Raw genomic sequence first — 27384 nt, 5'->3', positions numbered from 1 at the left:
GTACAATTTATGTATGGTAAAACTTATTTTAGTGTCTAGTTCTATAGTTTCAACAAATACATACAGTTATATAAATACCACCATAATCAAGATACAGAATATTTCCATTACTCCTCAAAATTCTTCGTGTCTCTATCTCATTAAAAAAACTGATCTGTTTTCTGTCCCCATATCTTTGGCTTTTAGAGAATGTCACATAAATGAAATTGCACAGTTTTCAGTTGGGCTTTTTGTTTTCTTTTTCGTGGTATTGGGAATTGAACCTAGGTTGTTCTACCACTGAGCTACATCCCCATCCCTTTTTGAAACAGGGTCTCGATAAATTACAGAGACTGGCTTCTAACTTGCAATTCTCCTGCCTCAGCCTTCCAAGCCACAGTGCCCCACTGTGCCTGGCCAGTCCTTCTTTATTGCTGAGCAATGTTTCATTGTATGGATGAACCAGTGGCCAGCTGGGGAACAGCCGGGTGTTTCTAGTGGAGTGCTTATATACAAAGTTGCTCTAAACATCCACATACAGATGATTGTATGGACTTGAGTCTTTATTTCTCTGGGGTTATGTCCAGGAGCTGAAGTGCTGAGCAATGTGGCAAATTCACATTTAACTTAGTAAGAAACTGCTCAACTCCAACTGGCCACACCATTTGCCCCAGAAGTGTTGGAGAGTTCCCGAGGCTCCACCACCTGCCAGCACTAGTGTCAGTTGTTTCCGCTCACTTTAGCCATTTCAGTGGGAATGTGGTATACAGATCTTGCCCAGAGGGCCACCAGACAGGTTCAGAGTGGAAGAACAGCAAGACCAGTTGCGAGAGACCGGCTGATGGGACACAGTAGGGGTGGTCCTGAGGAAGCAGGAGTGAGGGGATCTAATGGGTGTAACGTTTGTGCAGGGACGGCTATCTGCAATAGGACTCTGCTAACACCTTTGACACTGGCAGAGTCCTGTTGCAGATAGCTTCCATAGCCTTCCTGACACAGGCTTTCATCCCACTTTCATATGATCACCTCAAAAATTCCTCTCATGCCCACTAAGGCCCCTCCTCCTGCAGGCTACATGCCAAGTATGGACTGCCCTAAGAAAACCCAATTTGTGAAAATTCAAAGTCTTGGGAAGGATGAACAACCCATGCTGGACCATCCTATCTAGGTTTTACAAGAAGGTCATCACATGGTTTTTATAGAATGTATTATTTCTGAACGGTCATGTTTTGTGCTTAAAATAATCAACTACCATACTTAACTAAATGTCAAAACAAAAACTTATCAACAAAAACTTATCAAACTGAAGCAGAATGAAAACAGAGGATAACATTAGTTTGAGGGGTGTGGTCTGAGAGATGATCTTCCCAAGCTTTTTTTTTTTTAAATTTTTTTTTGTATTTGTAGATGGACAGAATGCCTTTATTTTATTTGTTTTTAATGTGGTGTTAAGGATAGAATCCAGTGACTTACATGTGCTAGGCAAGCACTCTGCCACTGAGCTCTAGCCCCAGGAAGCTCCAGCCTCCTTCCCAGGCTTCTTATACAAAGAAGGAAACATGCTTACAGGAAGTTAGTGACTTGCCTGTGATTTCTTGGATAAAGATAGTAACATGTTGCCAGTCCATTTCCAAGACAGAAATGAAAAAATATGAAAAAGAAAAATCAGTTTCTATATAACCTTGCAGAAACATACTTTTGTTGTAGATGCAGAATGCTACCAATACTATCCAGCAGACTGCATTCTGGCTGTCTTAATCAGAGTCATGTGAAACATGAAGTACTGACCATTATGAACTTTTGAGAGAAAATTCTGATTATGTTGAATTGTCTAGTTATTACTGTGAACATGCATTTGTTTATATATTTTCTGTCCTTGTTCTGCACATTGCTTTCTCCTCCAGATAATCAATAACCATGTACATGCATGCATGCATACACCCCTTACACATGTTAACATGTATGTATGTGCACATGGGCCTAACACAACTGCTGTGTGTCCTAGGGAATTCCATCACCTCCATCCCGGATGAAGCATTTAATGGATTACCGAATTTGGAAAGGCTTGATCTAAGCAAAAACAATATAACCTCTTCAGGAATAGGCCCAAAAGCATTCAAGGTAATCACATGCTCCAATTTGTGAATAACAATCTATGTGGACTTGCACTGGCTGTTGGTGGAGTGGGGAAGGGAGAAAAAGCAAAGTTTTAATTGGTAGTTTTCTTCTACATTAAAAAAAGTTTCCTGGGCTAGGGTTGTGGCTCAGTAGTAGAGCATTTGCCTAGCACAAGTGAGGCACTGAGTTCAATCCTCAACACCACATAAAAATAATTAAAATAAAGGTGTTGTGTCCATCTGCAACTAAAGTATTTAAAAAAAAGAAAGATTTTTAAAAAAACTTCCTCTCTGATGTTCCTAAATCGCATTTAAGTTTTCTCTTGAATACAGTTTGTTGGTTTACATATTCATAGTCTTACCCTAAGAACACCAGCAATAACATCAGTGACATAACTAATATTTTGAATTTATGAACTAGTTTCTCCCCAAATAGCTGGAAACATGTTGAAATCCGATCCCTTAGTATATAAAGTATTGTCTAGGAACAAATGAGTGCTCATCTGGAAACTCTATTAACATTTTCAGGTCAGGAAGCTATTGCTTTCTTATTTTTGTGCGTGGGCAAAATCTGATGGAGGATACTTTGGCAGAGTGGATTCTGGAAAAATAAATGGGTTTAGAACAAATTAGCATGGGATAGGCTGGAAAAGAAGAGGGAAAGAGAAATGATAGGAAATAGTACAGCAAATATTTAAATGGAACAGATTTGAGTAAAATTTTTTTAAAAAAAGGAGAAGAGAGGATCAAGGAATTTCAGGAAAACAAAAAATAGAAGCAAGAGAGGAAAAGGATTTTGTGTATAAATAAAAACTAATTCTCTTTCTCTGTCTCTCTCTCCCCTTTGCTCGTTTTCTTCATACCCCCTGCCCTGTGATGCTGGGGTTTGAACCCAGGGCCTTACACATACTAGGCAAGCACTCTATCATTGAGCTGCATTCCCCCTGCCCCACACATTTCCTATGCTTGATCAAGAGATTTCTTGATCAAAGCAAGATTTCTTGCTTTGAGATTTTCTGTGTTGTTCCAAAACTGCTGCAATTTGAATATGATAAATGGAGAAGAGAATTATTCCATGTGGCTTCACTAAAATTTACCCAGTTTCAGTACTCTGCTTTTGGAGGTTGCAGGCGAGCTTTGTCCAAGAGGTATGCAACTACAAATGTGGAAACATGCTTTTTCAGAGGTCAGTTGTTTGGGTACCATACATGAACAGCTTGTGACATTTGTTGCACTTTGTTTTGTAAACTTTTCACAGTAATTAGTGCTATTTTATGACCCTTTTCTAACATAAATATTACCATAGTAATCCACAACAGATTCACAGTATTGCATGACTTAAAAAAATTTCTGTCTCTTGCTGTGAAGGTGAACACCTCAGACCTCAACAAAACACAACTGACCCCTTATATATAGTAGCTTTCTAAAGGTGTAATATGTGTGAGTAGAATACGAGTCATCAAATGCAGCCTGCTGCAAATGCTTGATAATCAATGCTATTACTTGGCAGGGGAATGGGGTGTGGCCTGGACATCACTGTTTAAGCCTAAGGAAGTGCAGAATTGTAAAACTTAGTCCCTACTTTAAAATAAAGATACAGTAATGTATCTCACCATTATGTGAGATAGATACATTATTGTATAAATGTGACCAGATAAAATGGTAATTTTGAGATCTGCTTTTTTAGCTTTTGAAGAAGTTAACGCGTCTGAATATGGATGGAAATAATTTGGTACGAATTCCTTCAGAACTACCATCTACATTAGAAGAACTTAAAATCAATGAGAACAATCTTCAGGCTATTGATGAAGAAAGTTTATCAGGTATTTAACATTTGTTTTTTTTACATGTTTCCTTAGAACCTTTCTTCCATTGTTGTATAGAAATCTGATTTATAGTATTGTCAAGTATATAACTAGAAAAAAAATTAGGTCACTTTATCATTTCAGTTGACCATCAGTGGCCACTACTTTTGATTGGTAAAACTTAGCCTTTTTATTTTTAAAATATTTTTAGTTGTATATGGACACAATACCGTTTACTTATTTTTATTTATTTATATAGTGCTAAGGATGAAACCTAGTGCCTCACACATGTGAGGCAAGTGGTCTACCACTGAGCAACAACTCCAGCCTCTGGTAAACTTAATCTTAAAGTATATTTTAAGCTGTCTGTTGTCTTTAAAAAATAAATAAATAAAAGTAGCCAGACACAGTGGCCCATGGATGTAATCCTAGTGACTCGGGAGGCTTAGGCATGAGGATCACAAGGTTGAGGCCAGTCTTAGCAATTTAGTGACACTGTCTGGGGGGAAATAAAAGGAAGCGAGCTGGAGCTCGGTGTACAGAGCCCCAGCTCAGATCCCCTGTACCAAAAAGAAAAAAAAAATTCTCTTATTGATCCCAGGTTCTCATCATTCATAATACTCTCTGACAAATCCCTACTATCTGAAGGGCTGCACTAATACCTTCCACAATACTGCACATTTTGGTGCTCTGTTTGGTGTTGAAACCAGAGTCCAGTCACACAAGAATTATGTATGAAGAGTAAGTGGACATAGTATGAGGCTGAAGTCCTGCAGGAATGAAGGCAGTGCATCTCCCACAGCAACCCTGGCTTTGTTTCTGAGGGTGCGTGGGCCAGCACTAGGGTTCTGCCATGTCCTCACTCCATGGTATGTGGAACCAGGCTGCACAGAGGCCCAGCTTTCTGATGGATGGACTTTGGTGAGGTGCATTTGAACCAGCTGTGATGCTCTGCTGCTTTTTCTGGACTTGGTGAGGTAGCCAAAGTTGGCACAATGGGGCTGTACAGAAGAGGCTTGGTTATACTCTACTTTTCACATACTCTGACACCTTTGGTTAGACGGCATGCTTCCTTAAGACAAAGACTGCTTAAGTTTTCTTTTAATATCCCATTTAGCCTAACTCTTGAAGGACTCAACACTTGCTGCTAACTTCATTTAAAACATATTTAAATGTAAATGTTGATAAGTCAAGCATTTAAAGGAATAAGACCATTCTTCTATTTCCTTCAGCTCCCCCAAAATTTTATAGAAACAAAACACTTCTGGTGATGAGAAAACTAATCATGAGACTTGCCAAATCTGAGGATAATGAAGTTATGGAAATGCTCAATTTCCAGATGGATTTCAGGGTACACATGAAAAACATTAATAAGCACAAGTTTTGATGGGCTTTGTCATATGGAAAAGACATTGGAAAATTTAATTTCTAACTGCTTCGTTAGACTGAAGGGAACATGAAATTTAGACCAAGAATACTGACAGGCTACTTAGGAATGCCACGTGGGTTCACATTTCTAGCAGTACTGTCACACGACAAGATAAAACATAAGTCCTTATTTTGAAGGCACTCTCCTATATCCCTGGAACTGCTTCTCAGTGAACTTTTCTCCCTCGCACACTAAAGCTTCTGTATTCCCAGTGTTGATGTGTAGTCCAGGGAGAACTGGCTGCCTACCCTATCTCATACTTGAAGCATGGAGATGGCACTGATCCCACACAGGTGGCAAGAAAGGAAGCTTTCTGCGTTGCTCTTGCCCAGAAAACCTTCTTGTACTTCCTGGGTGGGCTGTATCTTAAACCTACTGTGGTGCTGGATCCCTGGATCCAGGCCCTCCCTTGTCCCTGTGAGGCCTGCTGCTCTGGACGGTAGGGCGGGCTGACAATGGGCAGGTGGGCCCAAGCACAGCTCTACCCAGTTCCAAGATGCAGCTGCCTGTGTGAGGGCCCCTCGCTTGGCCTGAGGTGGCTGTTGCTCTCCCAGAATCCCTCTCTGGCATCTCCCCACTTATGGCAGATTATAGTTCCAGAGAAGTGGGGAGGAGAGCAGTCCAGGAATAGAAGACAGCACATAAAAGACATGAAGAGACAGGCTGATTCTAGGTGCTATGACAACTGAGGCAGGCATATGATAAGGGTGCAGGGCAGGTGAACACAAGAGGATAAATGTGCCTACCACGTGAGGTGTGGGGAGATCACTGCAGATGTGTGCACACACTGAGGAGAAAGAGAAGGTCAACAATCGAGGGAGAACAATGAAAGGAAGAGGAGGGGCAATGGGAAACTGGGCATGCTTCAGAAACATTCCTGTCTTGACTAGTAACCAGAACGAACAAAGCACCATCACTCAGGTTTCCTGTAGGCCACCATTAACACTGACATGTCACCATGTCCAAAACAGGTCATGGCACCTCACCCAAAACAAAGGTCTTCTTACCTCTGCCTAGTTCCTGCTCACAAATCCGTTTTCAACATCAACCAGAAACGTCCTCTAACTCCATCTTGTTGCTATACACACATACAGTGTTGTGCATTTGCCTGTTTCTCTCAGGAGGTCATGCATGACTGTCAGTCCCCTTGTTACCTACTTTTTAATGGAAAACTTTCACCGTTTAAAATATCTCACCTATGTATAAGAGAAATGTTGGCTTATTGGTACCTTTAGTTTTGGAAATAGGAAAATATGAGGAAATATATCCACTTATTGCAGATTCTTGGCTGGTCTCCCTACTTCCTGTCATACAGCCCTTCAACTGATCTTGAGCTCCACCACCAGTTTACCACGTGGCTTTTGCCATGCCACCCAGGCCTTTCTCCTGAGCCTAGAGAACGGGAGCCAAACTTGCACCTAGGGCACAAAGGCCTGTTCCAGAGTACTTCTCCCAGAGGACCGACTTTACCCCATTGCCCATAGCCCACTGCAGGGTGAAGCCCCCACCCCCAGTTCACCACTGGGCCCTTCGCCTGAGTGTGTTTCAGTGTACAAGCTTCTCCCACTTTTATCTAAATCTTTTTAACCCCAAATCTTACCACTTCCATCCCACTCGAATCTATACTTCTTTCTCTTCCAGCATTCACTGTCCCTACTCTTGCTGCTGCCTAAACATAGGAATGGATTGCACAGGACATTTGGTGCAAGACCCATGACAGGAGTTAAATAGGAAAACATCCCTATTCTGGGAATCTTGACCATGCCTTGAATCTCTGAGTCAGATTCCTCTGGGTATGTCACTGTTGAGTGGTGTGATCCAGTGCCACATGTCCAATTGACCTGGATGGTACCACTCCTGAGGCCACTAGAAACAGTGTAGAAAAGACTTGTTTGTATAAAGGCCTTTCTTAATAGCTCAATCTGGATGCGTGGAGAATTTTTTCATCATCTTTCTTTCAAAACTTCCATTTGGCTGCACTCTGCGCCAATAAGTGAATAACTACGATGGGAATTCACTGCTCTGCTTTATTTCTAACTCCCTTGCTCAGAGATTTTGAGGGTTTTCCAGGGAAAGAAGGTTGCTTTCTTTTTCCTGGAAAAAGGAATCCCTCATCAACCCTTTACTATCATGCTGCCAATTCATACCTACATGTCTCTGCAAATGCTTCCAATGATCTTACATGACTTTCTACTCCTTGCCCATCTGAATTTCAAATTCCTGCTTGATCAGTGCAGCCTCTGTAGATGACTCTGACCCTCTCCCTGCCTTCTTCCTCCTCCTACCCCCTTTTGCTTCTGTTCCTTATACATATTTGTAATGTATAGCACTAGAGTCATTTCTTTTCTGGACCATGCCTTTTGCCCTGCTTGAATGGTGCATTTGAGATATGTGAAGTACTTTGGAAAGGCGGGGCGGGGGGCAAAGATAAAGAAACTACACACTCTGAATAAACTAAAATTTTCACATGCATACTATAATACTGGTATTTCTTTTTCCTTTTTTTTGGGGGGGGTGGTGTTAGAGATGGAACCCAGGGCCTTATGCAGGCTAGACAAGCACTCTCCTGAGCTTATAATTCTAGACCAAACTGCATGGTTTTAAAAATTATTGTAATATCCTGATAACTTTATTTTTTTGTAGACTTAAATCAACTGGTCACCTTAGAATTGGAAGGAAACAATCTCAGTGAAATCAATGTCGATCCTTTAGCTTTTAAATCTTTGAAGAGCCTATCTTATCTGCGTCTGGGAAAAAATAAATTTAGAATTATACCACAGGGTCTTCCTGCTTCTATTGAGGTACCACTATTCTTCTTCTAATGTTTTAAATGTATTATACTTTAAATACAATATACAACAAACAATAAATCTTAAAAGACTATGGTGATATCCATTAAACTCAGTAGAGTTTTGGTGCTGTATACAGAATTCACTATAACCTGAGCTTCTATGTCCTGAAAAAAGTGAAAAATGATGCTGCTGACAGCTCTTGGAGGGAATGAGGAAGGGGAACTGAGAATATGAATAGAAACCCCAACTTCCAAAAGGTACTCTGAGTCCCAAAACAGCTTAAACTATCCCAAACCAGAACCATGAATTTCAACACAGATGAAGCTCAAAACTCATAGACCTCCTGTCTCCACTCACAAGCAGCAGATAGAATCACAGATACTCAGACTGAATAGCAACCACAAAGGCTTTGATCATTCCAGCAACTCTATAGCTTAAAAATTTTGATGGATCCCTATCAAAACGGTCTTGTGACCATCTCCAGGCCCAGAGCCCCATCCTCATTTCACCCCTGCAGCACCTCCCCAGCAGTTTCCAGAGGTGCAGTTTCCTTGCTGCTGGTGTTGTGTGTGTGTGTGTGTGTGTGGGGGGGGGGGCGGCTTAGGTCATCTATGGCCAGTTAGTGTCAACACTCCTCATTTCTTACATTAGGAACACTGGGACCCAGAGTGTCTGTAAACACTGACAGACCCAGCCAGAAGTCAGGTTCCCTATCTGAGCTTCGTTTCTACCACACTGTATGATCATTCCATCAGAACCCAGGATAGAGCTCACCCTGGCAGTGGCTCTAGTGAGCCAGAAAAAGGTCATCTATTGTCACTTCATGGCTACCTCCTTCCCTCTTTCTCATATTTCCAAACTAGAGATGTTTGGAAATTAGTAGTTACGTAACACTGGAATTTACCGACACTTGGCTTTACATCAGAATTACCTGGGTTCTCAAGATGTATAGACTCCTGGACCTATTTCAGACATCCTAAGTCAGATCCTTTACAGAACAGGGTAGAAATTTAGATTTTTTTTTCTTTGAAAGGACTACTGGGGATTGAATCCAGGGTCTTGCACTTGCTAAGCAAGTACTCTACCTCTGAACTCACTCTGGTACTTTTAAAAATTTTGAGACAGGGTCTCATTAAGTTGCCAAGGCTGGACTCAAACTTGGGACCCTCCAACTTTAGCCTCCCAAATTAATTGAGATTATAAGCAGGTGCCAACACACCCTGATAGAATTTTCTTAAGTATCAAAATTTTATATAGATAATCCATGCAATTGGTAAAACACATACAACTTGGATGATATGTAAGAACAATGTGCCCATTCCCATACCTGATCTCTTTCTGGCTTCTCTCTCCAAAGAGACCTACCTGGGAGCGCTGGGCATGCAAGCATACAAGTGCAAAGCAAACACCATAAATCCTTCCTAAGTCACTGCTGCATGCCAGCCTCCCCCAATTCCACCCCTGAAGTCGGTCTCACATCATTCTTTCCTATAGCTGCAGTTGTCAGCACAGGAATGGGTATGCCATGACTTAGTTCCTGACTGAGGTATATTTAGGTTAGAATGTAAATTTTTTTTTTTTAAAGAGACAGTGAGAGAGGAGAGAGAGAGAGAGAGAGAGAGAGAGAGAGAGAGAGAGAGAGAGAGAGAATTTTTTTTAATATTTATTTTTTAGTTCTCGGCGGACACAACATCTTTGTTGGTATGTGGTGCTGAGGATCGAACCCGGGCCGCACGCACACCAGGCGAGCGCGCTACCGCTTGAGCCACATCCCCAGCCCAGAATGTAAACTTTTTAAAAATATTTTTTTAGTTGTAGATAGACACAATATCTTTATTTATTTATTTTTATGTGGTGCTGAGGACCAAACCAGTGCCTCACATATGCAAGGCAAGTGCTCTACCACTGAACTACAATCTCAACCCTGAATTGTAAACTTTAAAAAGCTCATGAGGTGATCCTAATGTACAGACAAATTTGGGGACCAATGATCTAGTTCACTCTTAATACATATGAAGGTAAAAGTGAAAAGCTGCAAGTTACTTTAATAATACCTGAACTAAATGACAACAGAAAAGTTACCATGATGAAAAGTTACAATGAATACGTAATGCCAATTCTTCTGAATTCTGTTGAAAATAAGAATTTTACAATTCATATCTTTTAGCTAAAAATTCCTTCAATGCCAACTAATTTATCTTGAAGACAGCTAAAGCTATTAAAAATTTACTAACTGGGGTCTGAGGATATGCACAAGGCCATGGGTTCAATTCCCAGCACCACACACACACACACACAAAAAAAAAAAAAAAAAAAAGAAAAGAAAAGAAAAAAATTTATCTAAACTCTATCCAACTAATAGTTCTAACAAACTCTAGCAAACTCGGCTGGTTCTAAATTAAGGCTCTTAACTAATTAAAATTAACTTTTAATTAAATTAAATTCAAATAAGTCTAAAAACATGAGCCTAAAAAAATTGATTACCACATGGGGTCGTGGGAAGCTGTTCTGGAGGACGAGCCCCTCTTGGGCACCAGCTCTGGACCTTGGGCAAGCATTGCTGTCTCTCTAGGCTCAAGTTCCTAACTAGTGAGTGGAGATAAATAATTTCACCTACTTTCTAGAGTTTTGAAGTATAAATAAGATATTGTGAATCAGTTTTATAAATTAGAAAGTTTTATTTATTTATTTATTTATTTATTTATTTATTTATTGGTTGTTCACAACATTACAAAGCTCTTGACATAACATACTTCATACTAGAAAGTTTTATAAAAGAATGTGGCATGCTATATTTTATAACATATTATGGCTAAAAAATTAAATGAAATTCATTTAATTCCATAATCAGGATAGACAGTACTTTTTATTTTACTAGTTATAAAATATGACAACTTATAAGTATGAACTCACTTGAAAGAGCAATAAAACTCTAGATAACACTAAATAAGAACTCTTCATTAGAATTTTAGTCTCTGAAAGTGAAAATATTTATCAACTAACACAAATGAAAGAAAAATAAGTCTTTTCTCTTAATTATAGGAATTATACTTGGAAAATAACCAAATTGAAGAGATAACTGAAATTTGTTTTAATCAAACCAGAAAGATTAATGTGATTGTACTACGTTATAATAACATAGAAGAAAATAGGATTGCTCCTTTAGCCTGGATCAATCAAGAGTAAGTATATTCTACCTCTTCACTTTCTTAGTGAGCTCTCACCCCACCCCAGGTTTGATTACTCTGTAGAGTTGTTCATGACATGACTAGTATTAGGATCACTACTGCCTACTGGACACCCTATTGCATGCCAAATGCTGAGCTGCTAGCACACAAATGCCACCCTAGCTCTGCCTTCCACACAGGTTGTCAGGAGGTCCTCCTGTACCTCACTGCCTTCTTTTATCCAAACTTTCTCTTTCTTTGGCCTAACAATGGAAGCAGAGAGTAGAATCCATCTTCCTGGACAGGAATCAGCAGGCTCACTGCAGCCCTCAGTGAAGTAAGTAGGAGGCAGCTGGGGTGAGCCTTGGCAGCATGTCACAGATGATCTGGACAGGCTGGGTATGTCCTGGAACAATGTACCACAAGTAGCACAGCCTCTGAAACAAAGGTTGTTCAGAGGTGGAATGGAAAGAAATGAAAAGAGGCCTTTGCTGGTAATTGGAGGGTACCTGAGGCCCCTGTGTGTAGAGGAGTCTTCCTTAAGTGAAAAGAGATGGGTAGAAACCCCAGAAGACTCAGGGGAGGCTCCTGGAACAAGCCAGGAATTCAACACATTCCCCAGGTGCTCTAACGAGTAACAACTTCTAGATTCCTCAGTCTTATCCCAAGTTCTAGATGTGGCACATCATCAAATCAAATGTGAAATGAAAATGTGGGGAGAAATACAAAATAAGTAAAAAACAAACAAAAAACCCAAGCAAAAAACTTTCTTGCCCAGGGCTCCTGGATTTCATCTCTCTCTCTTTTTTCTAATTAATTTCTTTTTTTAATATTTATTTTTTAGTTATAGGTGGATACAATATCTTTATTTTATTTTTATGTGGCGCTGAGGATCAAACCCAGTGCATGTGAGGCAAGTGCTCTTCCTCTGAGCCAAAATCCCAGGCCTGGATTTCATTTCTGATTCAGTTCAACCTTAGAAATATTTCAGGGACATCTTTGGGCCTCCCCATTAACCCAAAGATGTGAATTTCTGGTATGCCCTAGGGAGGCAAATCTGTAGCTAGAAGGCAGTGTGGGTGATGGGAAGAAGATGAGCCTTGCAAACAGACGGACCCATACCAGCACACAGTTATGTTTAGGATCATCACTGCAGACTGGTGTTTATAAGAAAACAGCTAGCATCACATTTGGCCCTATCAAAATTCAGAGTTGCTAGTCACTACTCTGACATTTCCTACCCTGTTCCCTTTTTCTTTGCCACAGAAACCTAGAATCCATCGACCTGTCCTACAACAAGCTCTACCACGTGCCTTCCTACCTGCCCAAGTCTCTGCTGCACCTCGTGCTCATTGGGAACCAGATTGAACGGATACCTGGCTATGTGTTTGGTCACATGGAACCAGGCCTGGAATACTTGTACCTGTCATTTAACAGACTCAATGATGATGGTTTGGACCGAGTCTCATTCTATGGGGCATATCATTCTCTGAGAGAGTTATTTCTGGATCACAATGACTTAAAATCTATACCACCTGGGGTGCAAGAGATGAAAGCACTACATTTTCTGAGACTGAACAACAATAAGATTCGGTAAATTTTGGCCTTTTCAAGTATCAATTAAAATTGTGGTTGACAAAATATTTATATCATTAAACAGCCATGACATGAACTTTGGGATTTACCTAAAAAAAGAAAAAAAGGGGTGGATGGGATGGATTAAATGGGGTTGGGTTAAAAAAAATTGGCAATGCTAATAACTCTTGAAGCAAGGTGATAGGTACATAAGAATTCATTATGTTTTTTTCTTTTTTTCCATGTTTGCAAATTTTTATAGTATTACTGAATATTATTACACAATACTTCAGAACATTGAGGACAGGTTCAAATAAGGTTGTGAAGTAATAAACAGACTATGCTACTACATATGAAATTTGAAAGAAACTTATCTGCACAGCACAAACAAATATATGCTAAAATTAAAATACATTCTATCTAGATTTTTCTGAAGGCAAAAAGTTTTTTTCTGAAGGAAAAATTCTGAATGAATTTATTGAGACAATTTTGTTCGCTTTTAGGGATATATTTTTTTTTTGCATATTTTCAGAAATTACCTGTCCCTAGATAGCACAACTAACTTAAGAATTAAGCTGGACATTTTGTGAATGTGATCTTTACCATTGGCAATGAGGAAGAGGGAAACTTAAGCTCTCTCAGAATTATGCCCCTTTCCCCTTCCCTATTTCTAAAATTCCAAACTAAATGCCTAAAAAACAAAGTAAAAGAAAGGTTTAAGAATTTTTAGAAGTACTGGAGGAAGTGGCGGATGAGGAAGGCTTTGTTAAAATTCAGCTTCAAACTTTGGGGGCCAAATGATTTTAGAGGTTATGTATCAGGAGACATAATGTATTTGTCTCACTGTTAGTGATTCTAAAATTTATCAGTGGATTTATGTGGTCACAGCCTGGGGACTCTTAGCACAAACTTTCTTCTCATCATTGAACCAATGGTTTCATTCAGAGAAGGTTATTGCTTGAATCTATTATTTCATTAGAGGTAATGAAACTATGAATTTCTATTTTTACCATTCTTTCCATGCTTATTAGCTGGAATCCCTCTCTAAAGAAATTTTGCTCATCAACTAGGGCTGTTTTGCTACTCTGAAAGGATGGACAAACACTCAATTCTTTCCTTTACAATGCCAGTCAGAATAAGTTAATGCCTATGGTATTCTACTTTAATATTTTGTTTTGAGATGCCCTCTTTCCCTGGAGAATGAACACATGCATGAGGTCCATATGGTAAGCCGGAGACTGGAGAAGGGCCAGTCTTAGACTTTTTTTTTTTTAGTTGTTGACGGACCTTTATTTATTTATTTATATGTGGTGCTGAGAATGGAACCCAGTGCCTCACACATGCAAGGCAAGCACTGTGCCACTGAGCCACAACCTCAGCCCAGTCTAGGACTTTTTAAAACCCAATTATATGGTAATTAATGCCCCTCAAAAGAGCTGCATTAATTCCTTGCAAGGGCAATGATCCTACCAGCTTTTCAAATTGCTACCCAGGAGACCAATCCTCCAGGAAATGAATCCTTGGGGAGACTAAGCACTTCAAATCTTAACACAGTGCTTCTGGTTTTCAAATCACAGATAGGAAGATTTCCCCCACTTGCAGGGTGTTATCATGCTCCATTCAAATGTATTTATAGCTTCATTTTTCACATTTCAATCTTTAATATAGTTGGAATACATTTTGGTTTATGATATGAGAAAAGGATCCAACTTTATTTTAAGAACAAAAGCATTTTTTTAAACAAATGTAAAACTTCAACTCCTAAATCATGAAGGCAGATTATTACTTGGACCATTTATGATTTGCACATCTATTTTTCCTTAGGAATATTCTTCCAGAACAAATTTGCAACGTTGAAGAGGACAGTGACTCAACTCTGGAACATCTTCATCTTGAAAACAACTATATTAAAGTTAGAGAAATATCACCCTACGCATTTTCATGCATAAGATCATATTCAAGTGTTGTTCTCAAACCACAAAACATTAAGTAATTCCAAGATTTCTTGTGACATTTATAAATTTTACTCATGTATTTGTTGTAGTAGCATTTATCATTAATAAGAAATATAATCCTCATGTTATACTCAATATCATTATGTTGTCAACTGATTTGCCAATCCACAGATGAACAACGAAATAGACATAATGCAAAGGGTGTAGTCTTCTAGCTTTATGGAAGGTGAAAACCCTCCGTTTCCCACCTCTAGAAAAAAGCCACCTCACTAAAATATAACGTTATATATGCCTAGCTAGACCAGGATAGTCTGGAACAAATAAGGATCCAACAATGGTTGATCTGACTCCTGCTGTTAGCTGAGAACTCCTCAAGTCCCTTTAAAAATTATGCATGTTATGATTTAAGACCAAGAAACACACTCCCAGGAAAAAAGAAAAAACAGAATTTATGAATTATTATTCTGTTAAAATAATGATTTGTTAATTTCTGTAAGATCCCGCGCTATAATTACTGGTAAAAATATATCTCACTATTGGGTTAGCTTTAGTTCTTCTATTAATTATATGTGTGAATTTAAAACACTATTGTAATGGTAACTTCCTGGTTTAGATAACTGCACTGTGGTTATGTACATAGTTAGCATTAAGGAAAGCTAGTTGAAGGGTACATATGAACTCTATACTATCTCTGAAAGTTTTGTAAGTCTAAATTTATTTTTTAAAGATAAAAAAAATAGTACTTTCAGATCATCTTCATTATTCTTCACTCAAGATCAAAAGATTATGGAAAGCAGTAGAGTTTGTTAAAAATATAAATTATTTTTGACTATACTCTTATTAAATGTGAATCTAATACATGTACTTTCTTTTTTAAAATATTTATTCTTAAGCTTTAGGTGGATACAATATCTTTATTTTACATTTATGTTGTGCTGAGGATTGAGCTCGGTGCCTTGTGCATGCTAGGCGAGCACTCTATCACTGAGCCACAACCCCAACCCACATGTACTTTCGAAAACCTTTGCTCCACTAATCAAAGTTAGCACCTATCACTTTTGCTCTAATCTACTGAAATGTATCCTTTATTCAGTTCAACTAAACCCAACTTAAGTAGTGTTTTCATTTACCATACCCTACCCAAACCACATATTAAAGTTTTCATTCCACAATGACCTTTTATCTTTGCATTGCTAAAATAACACAGAAACTATGTTAACTTCACTTCTATTGTTACTCTCTCAGTGTTGTGTCTCGAAGCCAGACACCAGACTCAAAACTTAAATTTTAGACTTGGCCCCACCTTGAGCAGCTTCCTCTAATTTTTAAGATTTCAGTTATTTAATCTCTTTCTTCCTCTCTTTGTTATTTAATCTCTCTCTCTCTTTTTGTTAGTTTGAGGGATTGAACTCAGAGTTGCTTTACCACTGAGCTACATCCCAGCCCACTTTATTTTTCATATTTTAAGATAAGATCTAAGTTGCCCAGGCTGGCCTTGAACTTGCAAAACCTCCTGCCTTTGCCTCCCAAGTAGCTGGGATTATAAACATGTAACACTGCACTGGTTTAATCTTTTAATAGTTTTCCCATCACCCCAGGAACCTCCATCATGACTTCACAGGGCTATTATGAGAACCAAAGAAAAATGTAAAGCATTTTGGAAAACTGACTGTAGTTATTATCATCAATATTTCATGCAAACCTGAAAGTAACCAGCATATTCAACCAGTTTGGCAATTTCATGGTTAACTTTCTTTTTTTTATTTTTTATTTTTTTTTAGTCATACATGACAGTAGAATGCATTTTGATATATAATACATACGTGGAATGTACACACATCAATCATGTTGTCTATTCTATTCTGCTGCCCTTCCTATCCTCCCTACTCCTCCCTCATGGTTAACTTTCAAGGCATCTGAGTTAATGTTATTTCTAAACTTTTGTTTCTAAGCATCTTTCTTTGATATCTAGGATTCTGAGATTTTAACATGAATAGAATAATATATGAATATAACTATTAGGCTCAAGGGTAAAAGACTGCAGGTAGAATCTTCTGGAAACAAAAAGCTTGGATTCATAATCAGTTTAGGAATATAGGAGCATCACTAATTTAAACTGGCTGAACATAATTTAAGATAGAAGATAAGCTTACATATCCATTCAATAAGAATATTTGTGCAATATTTTCTGCTTGACTATAAACACATTGACATAAGTGGCTGAAGGACATCTAAGCCATAAAAGGGCCTCAAACTGAATAAGGTAAGTCAACTGAATTGACACAGAGAGATTACCAGCCATTCCTCCATTCATTTCTTATTCCGACCTCATTCAGCAGCATTTCAGATGCTGTTCTCTAGCGCGTGACAGAACAAAGGTCTCTCCTCTCTGCTAGGGCAATAAGCAAGAAATCAAGAAACCAGGAAAATGATGAGTCAGTCATTCAGGAGGCAATGCATATAGGACACTAGGCTAGGCCTTCTCTGCCTGGGCCTGGAGATTCCCAGGGAGGATGTGGCCATACCCAATGGCCTACAGAGACAACAGGCAAGGCTGATATCTGAGGAGCAGGCACATCTCTTCCCAGCCTTACAAAGGTAACAGAATTCCTAGTAAGAGCCTAAAATTAGAATACCTGATTGGAACTTTGCTCTTCAGTTGGAAGATTCATGTTTTTCAACTGTTTTTATAGTTTTAAAAACATATCCAACATGGAACTTGTTCAGTCTTGAAATTTCATCATGTTCTGAATGAAATGTTTTAAGCCCAATAAAAAACAGTGATAAATGTTCTTATAGCAAACATTCTCCATGATATAAGATAACAAACAATGTTTGATTTGGCCTCATAAATGTACTGTAACTACTAATACATATGTACACCAAGGAAGTCCTGGCCTAGCCATGGTCTAAAAATATAATCTTCATATATATATATATATACAAAGGATGCTAATTGTATTTTTAAAAATTAATTTGAGGTACTGGGGATTGAACTTGGGGCACTCGACCACTAAGCCACATCCCCAGCCCTATTTTTGTATTTTACTTAGAGACAGGATCTCACTGAGTTGCTTAGTGTCTTGCTTTTGCTGAGGCTGGCTTTGATCAAACTTGCAATCCTCCTGCCTCAGCCACCCAAGCTACTGTGATTACAGGTGTGCGCCAGTCTGGCTGTATTTTAAATTTTGAGGTGTGACTCATTATATATATGAATACTTTTGAAAGCAATAAGGTATGCTATAGTACAGGACATATATAGCCAGGTATCATGAAGAAATAATTATATCAGGAACCAGGAAACCTGGAAGCCCATGTATATTCTTCAGTGACAAATTATGCAGTCATTTTACCACTCTGGGATTCATTTGATTCAGTTATAAAAATAACATATTTGGAACAGATCAATGTTTAGCACACTTGGGGCTCTGTGTTTCTGACAAGGAAGTAAGTACATGTCTTCCAAATTAGGCAGTTTTGCTCTCATCAGAAAGGGTGCGCTCCCCCTCACCCTTTTTTTCTTCTTAAAAAATCAATGGACTAGGTACTATCTAAATGACATACCAGCTTTTACAATCTACCAAGCATATAGCCATCTTCCTTCCCCTTTCCCCAGCTCTACCTACACTCCCAGACAACCAGACTAGAGAGCCCTGGTCTTAGGCAGGGGCTGCCTGTTGTTCCTTTGGAACTTGAACAAGCACAGGGGAGCAGAGTTAGCCCTGAGCAGCTTGTTGCCCATAAGTCCTGAGTGCTCCTTCTGAAGGGAGAGGCACAATGCCACAGAGCTCACAGACCTACTGTGAAGCAGACAGGTGACAACATTGGACTCAGAATGTACAGGTAACAAAAGACAGTGACAGGGGAGTATGTGATCAAATCTGGACTCGACCTTCATTTTCTGACTCTGAAGCATGCTCCCTTCCTATTGGACCATGCTGTCTCCCTGAGTGTTTGGTCAAAAAGTCTGGGGAACCTAGAGCGCTGCCCTGCGAAGTATCCCAGTCATGGTAGCTGATGCTTACTTAGAAAGCACTACCAACACAGAGGTGAAAGATAGTCAAAACCACCTCTCCTTGGGCTGGTATTGTCAGATGGCACCATATACATCTTAGAGGTCTTTCTCATTAAATCAGAGTTAATTACTAGTTAAGATGAGTGCTTTTATTAAGTTTGGGGAAAATGCCCACAATATTATAGAACTGAAAAATCGCATGAGCATAGCATAGGTACCCCCACCTATTATCAGGGCAGGAAAATTATTCCCATTCACGCATAGTTATTCCAGTAACTCCCTCCAACCCCCAGTGCTGGGATCAAACCCAGGGCCTTGTGTATGCCAGGCAAGCACTGTACCACTGAGCTATATCCTGGGCTCCCCTCTAGTAACTTTTTAATAACATGTTCTGTAAACCTTTGAATCCATTTGAAGTGTTAATAAATATGACAATACTTGTTTTAAGATTACTTTAGATTTGGTAAGTATATGAAATTTTAAGCCACAAAATTTAAGAACATGGCTAAAGAAAAAAACATTTACTGGCAGCACACTCTGTAAGCACAGTGCTATAGGCAAAAATGTTTTCACTGAATTGAGAAACTTAGGGATAAAAAAGGATGCCTGTGATATAACATGGGATATAATTAACACTAACTCCTACAATATACACATGCAGTTCAGAGAAGAAAAGGTCAACAGGTCTGAGCTAGGCTTAGAGACAGGAGATGTATCAATAGAGGGCAGGGGATGAAGGAGCATAACTCAAGCATGTCTTAGATCTGGGCTCACTGATCAACAGGAAGCTGGCCTCACTGCAGCAGGAATGAGTAGCAAGGGGAGGTCTACCAAATCCAGGCAGAAGTGTAGCATGCCACCAAAACACCCTGAAGGGGGAAGGCTCCTATGAAAGCAGCGGTGTAAGAAAGGGAAAAAGATAACCAACCACGGCAAAAATCTAGAACACGCAGCAACTTGGGAGGCTGAGGCAGGGGAATCACAGGTTGAAGGTCAGTTTCAGCAACTTAGTGAGACCCTGTCTCAAAATAGCTCAGTGTAAAGTGCCCCAGAGTTCTGTCTCCAATACAAAAAAAAAAAAAAAAAAAAAGCCAGAAACAGAGTGAGTGGGAACCTACACAGCACAGATACAAGAAGGACTCCAAAAGGAATTCAAATAAGTAGCTGTTTGAACAAATAAGGGGACACACAGAGAAGTTACCAGACAGGACAGCTGAACCAAGTCTTATGCTACTGTTGGGAAATTGTGAAAAAGAGCCATTTGTAAGAAAACAGTGACTGAAGCTGGAGCGTCATGGTGGGGTTTACACCACAGGATGGGGAGGATGGTAATGACAGGAAGGCACAGGATGTAGCCCAAAGCCAGGTTAGGACACATGCCTGGAGGGGTCTGGGAACAAAAGGGCAGGTGACACTCATTTGGGGTGGGGGGAAGCAAACTTTATGGCAGTCTTCATGATTTAAGCCTCTGATCTCCCAGAGTCCCTACCAGGCTCCCTTCCTACTGGACAATGGAAGAGTTGTGCCTAAAGTCCAGCTCCTCAGAAAGTTTCCACAAGCACTTGCCCATCAGTCCTCAGTGCTCCACCACCTGGGACAGATCTGTGCATATTAATTAGGTCTGTATTGATTACCTAGTAGTACTAGTTAGATATTGATTATTTCTTTGTATATGTGGGTGTTGTAAAATAGCTGCTTCTCCAAAAAGATCATAAAGCTTAGGAGAAAAGAAAAAAGTCATTTTTTGGACCCTTGTATTCTTTGCTAAAATGGCTGTTGGGTCAAGAGTTCCATCTCCCTGTTCCCCAGGGTGAACTGGATCAACTCATGAGTTGTCCAAAGTTGATATTAACAGTAATCCTAAACAAAACAGAAATAAATTTGCAAACCTTCAGGATTTTCAAAGGAAAAATGAGAAACTAAATGGAAAAAGATTTATACAGGGCCATAAAATTAATTATGAATAATTTCTCCTATTCATATTTCTTGAAATGGACATGAGAAAGCAGAGTGTACTTTTTTGTATTCTGGGGATGAACCCAGAGGTACTTTACACTGATCCACATGCCCAGTCCTTTTTATTTTTTATTTTGAGACAGGGTCTTGCTAAGTTGCTGAGGGTCTCACTAAGTTGCTAATGTTGGCCTCAAACTTGCAATCCTCTTGCCTCAGTCTACTATGTCTCTGAGATTACAGGCGTGTGACACCACGCTCAGCCAGATTACAGTTTTTGAACAATTAACTCATGCTTCGACAACTGGTAATACTTAGTAATTGATCTGGCTGTTGTGCATAATAGCAACATTGACTATGTCCTTCCAAAGCCATCATTTAAACATACCATGAATTACTATGTTCCCAAGACGCTGACATAATAGAATACTCAAATTCTGCTGTTTAAGTGAAACCTCAAGAGTGGGATAAAACCTATAAGATATCAATTCCATCTCTCTCTCTTAATTAGAGAAAAAGAAACTTTCCTCATAGAAGTATTTACAAACTCACAGATGACTGAACCAAGATCCTTGATCTACCTAAAATTAAAAAATATTATAAATACCAACCCCAGAAGTTTCTGTCCAGCTCTAACCTAATACCAGATGAACATTGGGGGCCCTTAAATTCTAGATGACTGTAAAGTGTAGAGATTCATCTCTTTTAGTTAAACAAAAGCAAAAACAAGTATTACCGTTCTGAACTGGGATTAGTATTAGCCATGGACCTGGCCAAGTGGCTTAGTCTGGGTATCAGTGTCCATGTTCACAGAATTGGGAAAACATCAGTGTCTCACAGCTGATGGGATAATTAATGAGATGATTTCCTGAAAAAGTGCTGGGTAAAAGGCAGACATTAAATATAAATGAATGTTATGGCCTACATTGACAGATCTCAGGAAAATGGCCCACTGGGAGATCTGTGACTTGTTCAAGGCTGTCAGGCCTCTTAGCATTATTTACTCATTTATTTATTTTTGAGACAGGGTCTAGCTATGTTGCCCAGACTGGTCTTAAAACTCCTGGGCTCAAGTGATCCTTCCCACCTCAGTCTCCCAAGTATCTGGGACTGCAGCCATGCACCACCACACCTAGACTGATATTACTTAAAATTACGGTTTCTTAGATCCATGTGAAACAGTAGATGAAGGAGGGAGCCTAGGACATTAGCAGAGTTCTCAGCATACTGCTGTGTACAGGGTCAGAACATAAACACCTCAGGCTTCACAACTGGGCATGTTCCAACAGGGAACCTGTGGCCATGCCAGCAGCTAAATAAACCACGGCTCTCCTGAGAAGAAGGCCCCAGATTTACAAGATTCATTTATGACCACCTTCCTACTGGGTCACAGTATGCTCATGTCCATGGCACAGCACAGAGCAAACTCCAGTGTCAAACATCCCTGAGCAGGATGTCTAGGCTGAGAGAGCCCAGTGGGTAAGGAGGCTGGAATTCAGAATCTAAACTATTTCTCATCATAGGTTTAAAAAAATTCCTGACCATAGCAAAGAAAATTAAGTTTGACCTGTAAGTATAATTCATGGTGGTTATCCATAACATCCCAAAAGGAGAAAAACTAGATAGTATTTAAAATAGCCAGTCAAACAAGAAAAATATTTGATCAATAAGCTTGTCCTGTAGGTGGATTCCTACAGGACAAGCTCATTGAGAAATAACCTGAGTGAACCTCCAAGTGTCTCTTGCTAGCCTCCATCACAAGTCTGCACTGATAAACCCAAAGTTTGTGCAGCAGACTTTGGGCAGGGGGTTCCTGGCAAGTTTGTTCCTTTCCCGTTTCACTACTGGCCCTCTGACCATCCACTCCAATTAAATCTCATTCAGTAGAACCAGAGGCACTTGTAAAAGATTTTCAGAGAAAAAAAAAATCTACTACAAACTGCAGTCCTGCATTATACAAGTTATGATTCTTCATATCTCAAATTAGGATTTCACATGTTACATGTCTTTGCTTTGACTTAAACAGAAACATAAGGGACTTAAAATCTCTGCCAGAATTCAGTCCATCACATGCTATTATTTGCAAAGGAGTGAATGTTTCTAACTTAACAAAAGCACAACTATTTCTTCTACGAAGTAACATTTCCTTTTCTATTTGAAAACTGATAGTTAAAACTTAGTTACTTTTTCCTTTGCATAAAATGTGAAGAATGTGAATTCCACACCAGGGAAAGCAGAATTGTATTAAAAATAACGCGTGACTACACTAAATGCTGTATTAGTTTGGAAAAGAAAAGAAATACATCATGTTATTAAAATGTCCTGGTTTGTTTCTAAGTAACAGAATCTCTGTGGTCAAATAAACTTACATTAAACTATCAGCTGATATAAGCAAATCATTTTGTAAGATGGGTTGTGCTTAAGATTTATTTTGCATAAACTTGGAATCACATTCACAATCACCAAAATTTATATGGGAACCGTTTCAGGGCTAATTCAACCAATATTGTGAAACTCAGAATAAAGACTGCATTATAAATTGTAAGTCTCTTCTAGGGCAGTAGTTCTTAACTATTTGAAGGATGGGGCCCTTTTGAGACTATGATGAAAGTTATGATGGACTCTCTCTGCAAAAAAATATACACATGAAAACACTCTGCATGTACCAAAAGATTTATAAAATCTTTCCATGAGTCCTCTAGGGATTCCTGTACCCAACATAAGAATCCCTGTCTAGTTAATACCTTAATTAACTTAAAATAAATTTTACAATATTTTACCAGAGTGGGAGGGGTATATAGCTCAGTTGGTAGAATGCTTGCCTTGCATGCACAAGGCCCTGGGTTCAATCCCCAGCAACACACATACACACACAGACACACACATATACACAGACACACACACACACAAATTAAAACAATATTTTACCAGAGTAAGGATAAACCAAAGGATTAAAATTAAGGCAAAGTGCCTTATTTTCTCTATTTTTTAAGCATTTATTCTACTTGTTCAGTAATATTTTCATGGCTACGGAAAAGTTTGAAGATATAATGAACATCTAAATACCCTTCACCTATATTCATCGATAATACCGTCAATTCATTTAATCTTTCTTTCCTTCTGTATACATTTGTTCACCTATCCATCCTTTTACATACTTGCATCTAAATCATACCTATCCATCCACCCACTTGTATACTTGTATGCGTAACTATACCGTTCATCCACCCGTCCATCACCAAGTGACAAGTCTAGACTATTTGAATGTATGTTGCAGAAATCTTAATACTTCACTCCAATACGCCAATATGAATCACCTAAGAATAAGGATATTTTTCTCAAACAACCATGAGAAAATTATTAATTCTCTCAAATTATCAAACCCAAGAAATTTTACACTGATTCAATATTATCTAGCATATAATACCTGCTCAGATCTCACTTGTCCCAATAATGTTCTATGCTATCATGATTGAGGTTCAAGATGTAATCAAGGTTTATAGACCTGTTATTGGCCATTTCTCTAAGGAGCCCTAATTCCATCCAGTGGGGAAGAGTATTTAGAAACACAGATCTGGAAGCTAGATATGGTTACTACTCTCAGGTACTCTCAGTTCAAAGACAGGAAAGTTTATTTAAACCATTACTTATACCAATTCCTCAAAGCAAATTGACTTCTGAGACATTCTTTAAAAATATCTGACATCCATACAATATAATAAATTAAAATGTGGAAGTCCTTTGTCATTTATAAACTCAAATAAATTCTCACTAAATGACACTTTGTGGCAATAATTGATTTTTATAACTGGACACCTCAAGTAAGATGACAAGAGAGAGCTCTACCCTTTCACCTCGCAGACTTGAGTACGTGAAAGCTCAGGGAAGCAGAGAACCAGGGAGATGCTTCCCACATGCTCAGAGAACTACTGCCATACAGGATTTCAGGGCTTGTTCTGCTAGAATTTTTCAAGATATGCTATACATTTGGACTTTAGTATAAAATTCCCTGGCTTTTAAAAATGTCATATGCTCCAAACACAGCTACAGGCTGAATATTGCCTATGCTTCATGATCTACAGGATGAAGTAAATTTATTATAAACCCAAGTGCCTAGTATACCACAAGGGACCCTTGAATATGAAAATAACCCATGAAATCTTAACCATCCATTTCTTCACAGAAGTTTTTTTGTGCAAAACCCTATGCTATGCAAATTTACAAACATTCTTAAAGTGGCATTTCTACGTTAACACCTCCTTGCAGCCTTCATCCAATAGTGAGTTTCCTCAAACTTTCATCCTACTCTATGAAAACGGTTGTGGAAAAAAAAGTCCTTGTTCTGAGGTTATTCCTACTGAAGTATTGAAGTATTAGGATGTATGCAAGTTCCTTCACCATACTCAAACCATTTGTTTGATGAATGGATGGTCTTCCTTGCAGCAGCTATTATTACAAGAAAACATTATGCAAACCATTCCAATTCCATGAGAAGGTGAGGGCACACAACATACTGGCTAATAAACATCAGAAAACACAAATGGCTGGTAGGCACTGTGTGCATTCACAGTTCACCTCTACCACACAGCTCCTAGAGTACCTACCTGCCTCATCAATTATTTTTTTTAATATTTATTTTTTAGTTTTAAGTGGATACAACATCTTTATTTTACATTTATGTGGTGCTGAGGATCGAACTCAGTGCATCAAGCATTTTAGGTGAGCACTCTACCACTGAGCCACAACCCCAGCCCTATCCATTAAATTTTTTATTTGCATGACACAATTTCTAAGGTCCTTTCCTGTTGTGATTTGTATTTGGATTGTGAACACTCCTGTTCATGTCTAGACCAGAGAAGGGGTAGACAGGGTTTCAGAAATCATATGTGACCTTGGCATTAATTTATTTTTATCTTCACCATGTTATAATATATAGGGTCAAAAAATAAATTTGCATTTAAGTTCCTTTTAGAGCAATCAATATTTCTGTTCATAAAGTGTCAGTATAGAGGCTATTACTTTTCCAATTTATCTTCTTGTTTGCAATATAATACGCAGATTACTCAAGACTTTGGTTTTTGTTTTCTGTCATACACAGCACCTATAATCAAAATACTGTGTACTAATTAAAAATATTGCCATACAATTAGTTCTTCAATATTTAGGCCAAAGCCACAGGAGGAAAAAATATCAAACGTATAGAAAAGCGGTCCCTTCCATAGGACCTCCTGAGGAGCCAAACACAGGAGATCTTCCTCTCACAATGCTTAGGGAAGAGGAGGTACACTGCTGTGTTTGGAATAATGACCTGGGAAAAGGTGGCAGGAACAGCTTATCCTCAGTTCTTGTCTGCTACGCCACATCTGGCAAAGGGGAAGTATGGCTTTCCACAGCACAGCCCTATGACAGGGAAGGCTGCACCCTGGGCCACACGGCTACCACACCGGCTACCACACCATCTGCAGAGCAAGCAGAGGAATGAGCCAAGCATACCAGCCCCTACCAGCCCCTGCCAGCACCAGACTCCAAGGCCTATTTCTTCCCCGCAACCTCTAATCTGAGATCAAAGCAAGACAGCAGAGGAAGACTAGCTTAAGGCTCATGGTGGGAAGAAGAGAAAGCATCCCTAATACACCTGTAGAAACACGTTACAGAAACTGCCTCCATCTCTCAAGAGTGAGGGGAGGGAACTTGGGTGGGTGATGTGGACATAGTGTGTGCGAAGAAGTAAAAATACATGTCCCCTGAGCAGAGGAGTCTGAGCTCCAGATAATTGTTACTATATAAAAATAGGAATCACATATTGGCAAAACTTGATTTCTCCAGAGAAGTTGAAATCTTATAATTTTTAAGTATAGCAATTCCCACCTAATAAAAATACACACATGACCCGTAAATGATAGATTAAGAGTGTTCATAGCAGTTCTTTAATAGGTAATTAGCTCAGTAGAATATATGAATAACTTGTGGCATATTCCTGGGATAAAATACTATGCAGTAATGAAAATAAATGAATGACTTCTAACCATAGTGACACGGAAGGCTCTCAAAACGAATGAAAAATGCAAGAACACAGAGTATGGTTCTGTGATTCCATTTACATAAAGTTCAGGAAAGAACCTATGGTGCTGAAGTTAGCCAGGAGCTTTTTTTTTTTTTTTTTTTTTGGTGGAACTAGTGATTGAACCCGAGGAACTTCATCTCCAAGTTACACCCCCAGCCCTTTTTAATTTTTATTCTTTTTTTAATATTTTTTTTAGTTGTAGTTGGACAATATCTTTATTTTATTTATTTTTATGTGGTGCTGAGGATCGAACCCAGGGCCTCACATGTGCTAGGTGAGTGCCCTACCACTGATCCCCAACCCCAGCCCCTTTTTTAATTTTTTGAGACAGGGTTTCACCAAATTGCCAAGGCTGGTCTTGAATCTGCAATCCTCCTGCCTCAGCCCCCTTGAGCCACTGGGATCAGAGACAGGTGTCACTATGCCTGGCAACAGGGTTCCTTGAGGAGGATGAGCATGAAGATGAATTGAAGAAATGCTGGGATCACTTGATCAGGATGGATCAGTTTGTGAGAATGAACTGAAATGTACCA

At 39.1% G+C, this 27384-nt stretch overlaps 2 protein-coding genes across 9 annotated transcripts in view; one reads left to right on the top strand and one right to left on the bottom strand.

Moving 5' to 3' along the window:
* Positions 1-14954, top strand: part of ECM2 (extracellular matrix protein 2) — a 33445-nt gene extending 18491 nt beyond the window's left edge. For all 7 annotated transcript variants that reach the window (XM_081263531.1, XM_081263530.1, XM_081263528.1 and 4 more), the window contains 6 exons: positions 1985-2100; positions 3784-3919; positions 7974-8131; positions 11165-11304; positions 12556-12882; positions 14689-14954. In XM_081263531.1, coding sequence (XP_081119657.1) covers positions 1985-2100; positions 3784-3919; positions 7974-8131; positions 11165-11304; positions 12556-12882; positions 14689-14857 — 1046 coding nt within the window. In that variant the 3' untranslated portion in view covers positions 14858-14954. The remainder of the gene's footprint in view (positions 1-1984; positions 2101-3783; positions 3920-7973; positions 8132-11164; positions 11305-12555; positions 12883-14688) is intronic.
* Positions 1-27384, bottom strand: part of CENPP (centromere protein P) — a 231925-nt gene that overhangs the window by 71408 nt on the left and 133133 nt on the right. The window lies entirely within an intron of this gene.

This window comes from Spermophilus citellus (assembly GCF_964194105.1).
Source record: "Spermophilus citellus genome assembly, chromosome: 12".
Classification (NCBI taxonomy): domain Eukaryota; kingdom Metazoa; phylum Chordata; class Mammalia; order Rodentia; family Sciuridae; genus Spermophilus; species Spermophilus citellus.
This window is presented reverse-complemented; position numbering and strand designations above follow the sequence as displayed.